Source organism: Petromyzon marinus, chromosome 31, assembly GCF_048934315.1.
Source record: "Petromyzon marinus isolate PM22_M1 ecotype Great Lakes invasive population chromosome 31, UKy_Petmar_22M1.pri1.0, whole genome shotgun sequence".
NCBI classification, from domain to species: Eukaryota; Metazoa; Chordata; class Hyperoartia; order Petromyzontiformes; family Petromyzontidae; genus Petromyzon; species Petromyzon marinus.
In genome coordinates, this window is record NC_133697.1 from 9,982,708 (window position 1) to 9,992,136 (window position 9,429).

The 9,429-nt window shown below is 51.0% G+C and overlaps 1 protein-coding gene across 1 annotated transcript; it reads left to right on the forward strand.

The window, feature by feature from the left end:
- The first annotated feature begins 549 nt into the window (after positions 1–549).
- Positions 550–9,273, forward strand: NANP (N-acetylneuraminic acid phosphatase). The gene is made up of 2 exons (XM_032963970.2): positions 550–852; positions 6,626–9,273. The coding sequence occupies exons 1-2, from the start codon at positions 769–771 to the stop codon at positions 7,319–7,321; spliced, it is 780 nt and encodes a 259-aa protein (XP_032819861.1). The 5' UTR covers positions 550–768; the 3' UTR covers positions 7,322–9,273.
- Positions 9,274–9,429: the final 156 nt, after the last annotated feature.

Sequence of the window (9,429 nt, forward strand, 5' to 3'; positions counted from 1 at the left end):
GGACATCTGTGGGGGGAAAAAAGCTTCATAGCTCATCGGATTCCTCCAGGGTAAATAAATATTCTGATTCTGACCCAGAACGTCTAAGCCCCGTCCGGAGTTTTGCCCGCCGAAATAAACATGCGGCAGGATAATTATGGTCTGGAAAGTCATTCATTCGGCTGTGGGATTATAAATATGTAATGAGTTTACAAGTGGAGACTGGTAGGAGGGGAGGGGGCAGGAGGAGGGGGGGGGGCAGGAGGAGGGGGGGGGGCAGGAGGAGGGGGGGACAGGAGGAGGGGGGGGCAGGAGATGGGGGGGAACAGGAGGAGGGGGGGGGCAGGAGATGGGGGGGACAGGAGATGGGGGGGGCAGTAGATGGGGGGGGGGGGGACAGGAGGAGGGGGGACAGGAGGGGGGGACAGGAGGAGGGGGGACAGGAGGAGGGGGGACAGGAGGAGGAGGGGGGGGGGACAGGAGGGGGAGGGACAGGAGATGCGGGGGGGGGACAGGAGGGGGAGGGGCATCGGGAGCAAGGCGTGTCGACGAGAACCCGGAGAAACGCGACGTAATCACTTCCTCTTTGAGCGGGCTCACAATGCGCAGTGCACATAAGAGAGGCCGTCTCAATGTCACGGAATTCAAATTGACACAGCGCACCGGCATAGCGCGGGGGGTGCTTACGGCTTGTGTGGGTGGAGCGGGAGCCTCACTGCAGCCAGGAGGAGGAAGCAGCAACAGGAGCAGCAGCAGGAGCAGCAGCAGCAGGAGACGACTGCGAGAAAGATGGACCACGTAGAGGCAATCATATTCGACCTGGACAACACTCTGGTGGACACGCAGGGAGCGGATGTCAAGGCGTACGAAAAGGTGAAGGAGGGTGACTTTTCTGTTGTTGTTTGTTAGCGGGAGCCGGTGTCGCGTTGTGTGTTGTTGTTGTGTGTTGTTGTGTGTGGCTGAGTTGACGGGGGGAGGGGGAGTTGGCGCTACGCTGCGCTGTGAACCCGGCGACCCGGGTTCGATTCCCGCTCACGGCCAACACCCGTGCTGGGCCTCCCCTAGGTCGACTCAGCCTCAAACGAGTACCCGGTGCGGTGTGTAGTGAACATCGCCACTGGGGGAGACAAAGGCGGCCGGGCGCGGTGTTGGCCACCCAGCCCCCTCGTGTGCCGTTCCCGGCCTCAATAGGTGCTGCTCGCTAACAGCACTTGCCCCTACAGTCTGTTAAGGCTACACGGGGGACCTTTGTCTTTGTCGCGTGGTTGGGGTGGGGAGCGGTGGTGCAGCGGTTAGCGCCGCGCTGCGCTACGAAACCCCGGCGCGACCCGAGTTCGATTCAAGCTCACGGCCAACACAAACAACGCCGGCGCCACCCCTAGGTCTGCTCGGCCTCAAACGAGTACCTGGTTAAATAAAACAAACAAACAAAAACCATCGCCGCTGGGGGGGAGACAAAGGCGGCCGGGCGTGGGGGGGTTTGTCAGGCCACCCCACAGCGCCGGCCTTCGTAGGTGCTGCTCGCCAACAGCACTTGTCAGAGGCTACACACACACACGTGGCGGTGGGGAATCTTTCTCTTTGTGGCCGGGTTCGTTGTTGCGGTGCCACAGGAATAAGAGTTGCAGTGCCACGTGTCCCAGGTGGCTTTGGGTGGGTGGGGGGTGTTGGATAGCGTAAATGTATAGATGTGTCATTAAACCCCGCCACCACGTAAACAGAACACGCGCCAATTCGTTACAACTTGCAGCAGCAGCACGCACCGGTTGTGTGTGTTGGCGAGAAAAGCCACGACAACATTTACAATCCGAGGACGACGTTTCGCCGGTAATTACAGCAGGCATCATCAGGCGGACAGCCAGATGTGTGGAGACATGGTCCTGTTTCGTTCCTTAAATAGGGGGTGGAGGGGGGGGTAGATGTGATGATGATTGGATTCGTGCTGACGGAGAGATTTCCCCCCCCCCCGTGTCTCCTCCGTCTGTGATGGTCTATGGGGTTGGGACCGCACGCGGAGGTCCATTGTGATATTTGTTTTGACTTAATTGTGATATTTGTTATGACTTTATTGTGATACTTGTGACTTAATTGTGATACTTGTTGTGACTTAATTTGAAACAACAAAGCCTTGTGCTGTGTAACGTCATTTGCAACATTGAGCTGTGTGTATAGTGTTGTGTGGTGGTGTGTTACCGTATTCCGTTATTGCTGGTACACAATGCGGGAACTGCCCATTGTTGGACTGCACTTGTACGCGCCTCGCCGCCTTCACCATATGAACCCGCACTGACCAGCGTGGTGAAGTATGGTCAAGTAACGTCCCGCCGCCGCCCCTATCCAGCAGTGGAATTGATCCCCACTCCTTGACAACAGTTCAACTACAAACCTGTCAACCCCTTGTCAGTGCCCCTACGTTATTACAGACAAATTCAGACCTTATTGGTCACCCCCATGCCATTATCAATCTCAACGCTCATCCTACAAAGTCCCATAACAGGGAGAGAAGACACACACAACAAAAAATAGGCAACATTTTTTAATTGGTACTCCGTTTCCCTGCACAAGAATACGGCTAAACCGCATGGGTTGGCTGGTATGGAACTTTGCCATCCTATTTAAGGCACAAAGAGGCCTACCTCCACCTCCCCTCCCCTTACAATCAAGCAATGATGACTCACAATCTCGCCGCGGCCACGTGTGTGATTCACATCCCGCATTCCGTAGACACAAAGACAAAGATCCCCCGTGTAGCCTGTTGGGGCAAGTGCTGTCAGAGAGCAGCACCTATTAAGGCCGGCACTGTGGCACACGAGGGGGTGGGTGACCAACACCACGCCCGGTCAACCTTTGTGTCCCCAGTGGCGATGTTCTCACACCGCACCGGGTTACTCATTTGAGGTTGAGTCGACCTAGGGGAGGCCCGGGACTGGTTCAGATAATCGTCACGGGGGTTGGCCGTGAGCGGGAATCGAACTCGGGCCACCGGGTTCATAGAGCAGCGTGCTAACCGCTTCACCACCGCTCCCCGTGTGTGTGATTCACATCCTGTATTCCGTAGACACACACACACACCGGCAGATTATTGTATGCTTGGCACCGTGCTATTATTTATTACAAGGCACGGTGCTTAAAGCACGTCATTCGTTTGAATCGAGAGCCACCCGCGTGCTCCTCCTGATATTTGTGGCACAATCAAACGGGGCACCAACGCCGAATCACCCCGGATGCCCTTCCCCACCGAGCTCGTCAGGTGTCAGAAGCTAAGCAGGGTTGTTAGCCTGAATATACAAACAGGTAAAACTTAACTATGAACTAAGCTATTTTAATTTGTTTTACCAGTTAAGCCCCACTGAACTATATAGCTCTTTTTCAGAAGCGGCCTGGCCACAATCGATAGCTCAACGAAGTGGCTTATCACGTGGAAATGCAAAGCAGCTGAATACTCTAAAACGCGTGATATTGATTTTAATAGTGGCCATATAATCTAAACACATGTTGAGTCTAAATTTGGAGATAAACAACTGGAGGACCCCGGAGAAAAATCCACGCGACCACAGTGAGAGACACCGCAAACTCCAAATATACAGTGAGGCATAAGGGTCGGGACGGAACCCATGACCTCCTGCATACCAGGCGAGGTGGTTAACATCTCGCCACCGTGGCACCCAGGTCAATGTCATCGGCGCTATTGGGGCTTCGGTAATGGGCAGCAGAGGTCACTGCAGCAAAATCTATCATTGGACTATGGTACTACTACTACTGTAGGGTATAACGTCTATGCTCCCACGTCTTATGCTCCATACCAACCTCCACCAACAAGTCCTGACCAGCATAGTCAAGTATTGTCAAATAACCCCCAAAAATGGCTGTTACTTGTGCATAGACATTGTGATAGCTTTGTACAGTAGTGTAAATGTACTGTACAAACTTTGGACATGTTTGGTATGGGGTGTATTTGCGTTGCTCTTCTGTCGTGTGTCTCTCCTCTCCACGCTGGTTTGGTCCGTTACAATGCATCCAGTATGTGACAAAGTACAATAGGTATGTGCGTGTGTGTGAACTCCATAATATGCTTATGTGATGCCTATCTGTACAACACGTAATGTGAGAGAGTGCTGCACTCAATGCAATGCACACCATTGTGTATGAGTGTTGTTAAAGCCGTCTACAGCCTGCATACAAATTTCTGTTTGTAGTGGAGTTTGGGGTCATTTACAGATTCTAATTATTGTTGCCTTTAAGACGACTGCTCATATGCCCCTCCTCCCCCCCCCCCCCCCGTAGCCATCAAAAACGTAAAGGTGAAAACCCTCTCCATGTTTGGGGCTCCATGAGGCATATGGCAGCGGCGAAGATTGACGGCTGTACCGTGCTGATGAATCTTAATGATGTCGAAACCGGTCTACGGTTGTCTTGTTTCACTGCAGCCTGTTGTTTATGTTTTGCTTGGCCACATTTTCTCAACTCTTGTGAGTTGCGGTTGTGTAAATGGCAAATTTGGCCACACATTCAGTTCTTCAGAGCTGGTGGTCTAGATAAGGCTCGGAGGTTTTATCCATGCAATGCTGCACACCTGTGTGTGTGTGTGCGCGCACGTTGTTAAATCTATTGTTTCTGGCCTGCAGTTAATTTTTGTGCTGGTATGGCTTTTCTCATCATTTACATATTTGAATTACTTCTACAGTACTGCATAGAGCACTGTACATTTATTCTATTGTTTCTCAAACAAAAACGCATTACTCCGTTATTTTAAAAGTTTATTAGTTTTATGATGTAGACATTCAGTTTTGGTCAGTTTTTATAAGAAACAATAAACCGATACAATTATAATAATTTTAAATGGGACCCAATTCTTGGAAATATTTTGGAAAGCAGTCTGCCACCTTGAGAGTCGTATGAGTTTTTTGCAATAGTAAAATAAATACAACACGTTTGTCTCTTGTATGGGAAAAAAAACACAGAATTATTTACATTTCTATTATTATAAACATTACGTATAGGACCCCCCCCCCCCCCCCGTGGGTCTGTCATCCTCAGTGAACGTGGACAAAGAGTCATGATGCCTATTGATTGAGCATACCCCCCTGGGTGTTGTGTAAAGAATATACCCCATCTCCACCCGGGCATCCTGGTGTCAACAATAGAGAAGGGAATTAAAGAAGAGATGTCTGTACATTTGCAATGACAGAAGAGACAAACAGCAGAATTCCCCGTCACCAGGAACAAAACATGGTCCCTTATTTATGCCGAAACGTCTTAGCTGAGTCTCGAGACTCCCGTTGGCATGTTGAGCTAATTCCATGTTAAGGGAGTGTATTGCTTGTGGTGGGAAACTGTAGTGGCTATAAATAAACTCTGTCTTCAAGGTTGTAAAAAAAGTCGGTGATTTCCTGCTCAATGAACATTGACGCAGCGGCCATCTCGTTTTAACGGCCTTGAGCCAGTGGCGGACATTCTACATTCCTATGGGTGGGTGCAAGGATATCCGCAGAACAACCATTTTATTGGGCCGAGTCAACACCCGACCAGAATCTAAACAACCTCTCACAATTGCGAGCCGCTCGCTCGATTGCCGAGCCACCAGGCTTAATTTTCAAGTGAATATTTCCTCGGCTGCTTGGTGGACTGGAGTAGGTGGTACATGACTTGTAACCACAGCCATAGTGATAGGCGTATACTGGATGTACTGTGCCGGGTGCGGAAATATTTTCTGGGTCACTGACCAGGACCGACCTGGCTGAAATTTAAGCCTTGTGCGTAACACTGAAAAGGCTCCACATAGTGATGAACTTACTTGCTCTACAGACATACAACAGGTTTATAGTTTAATAACAACACGTCACTAAAGTCCGCATGATCTGCTCATCCCGTCTTCCAAAGCAGTCGATGGATCAGAGGCGTGCATCACCACTAGCCACATAATGATACCCCCTGCCAGCAATTAGAATAATTATGATGTTTCGTGTTGCAATTCAACTCTTAAATCGATTCTTTCTGATCATTTTCACTGTTTGGATTTGTATGTTTTTTTGTTCCCTGTCTCGTTTGCACAGTCTTGTAACACTTGCATGTTCTTTACATGACCTTTTTTTACATGAATAGCAAAGGGACGATTTTGTACACGTGCATATTCATGCTCGTGTCGTGAGCAAAGTAATTGTTGTCGGCTCAAAGGTCAGAGCGCTGAGCTGGCACCTCTTGAGATCATCAGTTGAATCGAGGCGTTCTGTGATTAAGCCAGGTTTTCAGGTGTAGCGAATTGATGGTGGCAGCCTGGTCACCAATGATTTTCCTCTAGAAATCATAACGTTGTTTTTTTTATGCGACACACACTGTCGACGACAAGGGGAATGGAATAATGCTGCTTCTTACAGTGTGGACCATAGGTCACTTGAAGGGATTCCAGAGGTAGCTCTGTGATAGCTGCTTCCATAGGGCATGCGCTGAACACGAAGGGTTGCACTGCTGTGTGAGGGATCTGAATGATGTGATGCCTTACAGCACAGTCGGGATTAAATTGCAGAAAATAGTTCAACGAATTAATAATGCTTTTAATCAAATAATCTGTGCACCACTACAAGCCTGGTGACTACCACCCCCACAGCTGAACTAACACCGCACATCCCCTTGCTCTTCCTCCACCAAGATCCGCAAGTTGCTGCAGTCGGAGCGTCCGGGCCGTGACCCGGAGCCGGTGGTGTCTCACTTCCGCCGCGCACTGGCGCTCATGCCCAGCGACCCCAACGCGTCCTTCCCGTCCACGGACGCGTGGCGCAGGGAGTTGTGGGCCCGCGCCCTGCTCGCCGACCTGCCCTCCGACCCCGTGGCCGCCGCCGCACTGGCGCCCGCCTGCTTCGCGCTGTGGAACACGACGCGCCTGCAGAACATGCGACTGAGCGAGGCGGCGCACGCCATGCTGCTGAGGCTGCGCGCGAGCGGCCGCTACCGCCTGGCGCTGCTCACCAACGGCGACGGCGCCACGCAGCGCGCCAAGGTCGAGGCCTGCGGCTGCGCGGAGCTCGTGGATGTCGTGGTGTTCGCCGGCGAGCTGCCCGAGGAGAAGCCGGCGCCCTCGGCGTTCCACGCGTGCTGCGGGCTGTTGGGCGCCAGCCCCTGCCGCTGCGTCATGGTGGGAGACAGCCTGGAGTGCGACGTCCGCGGGGCGCAGGCGGCCGGATTCGCCGCCGCCGTGTGGGTGCGCGGCTCGGTGGCCCGAGAGACGATCGTCGACAGGGACGGCGGCGAGGGAGATGGAACGCGCTGCCGCAGGTTCCCGGTGCGCTCCGTCGTGGAGCTGGAGGACGTCCTGCGGGAGTTGGAAGCGGGGACGCCGCGGCCGTGAGCTGTCGCCGGAGGTCATGGGTCTCGGTTTGCCGACCCGCGAGCTGCGACGGACGGTGCGTGTGTCACAGTTTGCGGTGTTGAGTCGTTATGGGGCAGACAAAGCGGTCATGCGTTCTAATTCCGCTGACTTTGTTTTTTTATCCTCACCATTGAGCTTGCATAGGTGCGACCACCAGCATTAAACAGGTTCATTGGGGCTGCGGTGCTACACTGTGGGCAGCAGAGGGCGGCGCGACGATAGCCATTGCTGTATTGTACTCCCACGTGTGTGTTCCTCACGTTCTATCAACTCGCGTTGACCAGCTTGGTGACGTGGGGTCAAGTAATAAGCCACATGACCCGCTTGCTGTGGGGAGTCCCTCTTATTTCGTTTTGGAGCTGGCCGGATTGGTGGTGTGGTTGGACGTGGTGGTGTGGTTGGACGTTGTGGGTCAATTCAAATCGTGGCCTGGGGCCAACTCAGCCCATCGTTGCATCACGGCCGATACTTTGTGTGGTAATTCAAGTGGCCATGGAGAGACTGTGACCCCCCTCCATAGGAATATGGAATTTCTACCACTGGCTCAGGGTTTTTAATGGACATGACTACTGACTGTCCCTAGGCTCATTCAAAGCGAACCGAGGATCTCGATGGTGCTGGCTCAAGACTGTGGCACGGGCTTTCGCAACGGCACCCTCAGCCACCCAGCCATGTCCACATACAAAGCAATAATGCGCCTCCTCCCGACCCAGTCACCCAGCAACCGAGCTGATTTGTTTCTCTTAACGTGTAACGTAGCCGTTGGTTGAATAGTTTTCAACCGTAGTCTTTGTGTGTGTTCATGTTTGTGTGCTCATCGGTACGTGTTTGTGCATCTGCTTCAGAGCTAAGCTATCCGATTACATAAATTAATGATTACGACACCTTTTATCGATTTAATTACTAATTGGATGGCACGAAACTATTTTGGGGGGCGGTGGTTGAAAGTTTCAACTCTTACTATCAAGTGCTGTTGGACGGGAGGTGATGGATGGGCTTTGGTGATGGCATTGGCACCATCAACCGCGCCACGCTAAGCGTGGCCTGGAGGGGGTTTCCTGCCTTCAGTCGGTACGTCGTTGGGGAGGTGCAGGTAATGAACCACGTATAAAGTAGTCGATGGAAATGTTACATTCGCCATGACCGACTTAATCGAATGGCCCATCCCACGTAGAGCTTTTATTGTACACTGGTGTCGATCACAAATTAAATTGTTCTGAAGCATCAAGCCACTCCTAAACTGTCACGTGACCCACTGCTTGCTCTTCTGCTCTAGCGTTCAAAAGGCCACGTGAAGGTTTTGCAGAGCCCTCACTGTTGTAAAGATTTACTCGAGAAACCACTTGCACAATGTGGCTTTTGTCTCGGAGGAGGAGGAGGTAGTTACCCATTCACAATTTGGGAGATTTTACCATTTTAGTAGTAGCTGATTTTTAGGTGCTTAATTATAGATATTTTTTTTTCACAGAGCTTCCAATTTGTATTATGAATAAACACGAATTGTGTGGGTGGTTTTTGTAGCAAGTGGGGGGAGTGGGGATACTCTTTCACCAAGTGTTGTAACATTTAGAATGGGCGACTACCTCCTACTTCCCTGCAAGTGTGTCCATGTTGATCGCTATCCTATAGGCCTACCATATATATACACACAATCGAGGCACATATACCGTGGTTAATGTACATGTAGCAACTAAAATGGCATTCTTAATTGTATTGAAGATTTTGGGCTATAAAAATTTATGGTGTAAAAAAAATTTGGTACTTTTAATATAATTCCGTGGTTTCGTACCACAATCGATTTTAAAGTATTTTGCTATTGTCGTTGGGGAAAGTCCCGTGCATGAACTTGTAACATAAAACACGGCCGTAATGAAAACTGCGACGGTAGAATACCGGACATTCGTGAATAAAAACACAGTTTGTATTTTGCACATGATATCTGCGGTGTATCTTATTTATTATAAAGTGAAAGGGGTGCATCGCTGAAGTTTTGGTGTCATTTTGGTGGGAGGTGGAATGGGGGGAGGGACGCACGGCTAATGACGAACGTGTCGAGTTTATTTTTGCTCACATTGTGGGTTGGACGT

Excerpts from the sequence above, each read along its gene's own strand:
- NANP (XM_032963970.2), top strand. The coding sequence starts at position 769 with ATGGACCACGTAGAGGCAATCATATTCGACCTGGACAACACTCTGGTG. Across the intron at positions 853-6,625 it reads ATGTCAAGGCGTACGAAAAG|ATCCGCAAGTTGCTGCAGTC; the intron begins GTGAAGGAGGGT and ends TCCTCCACCAAG.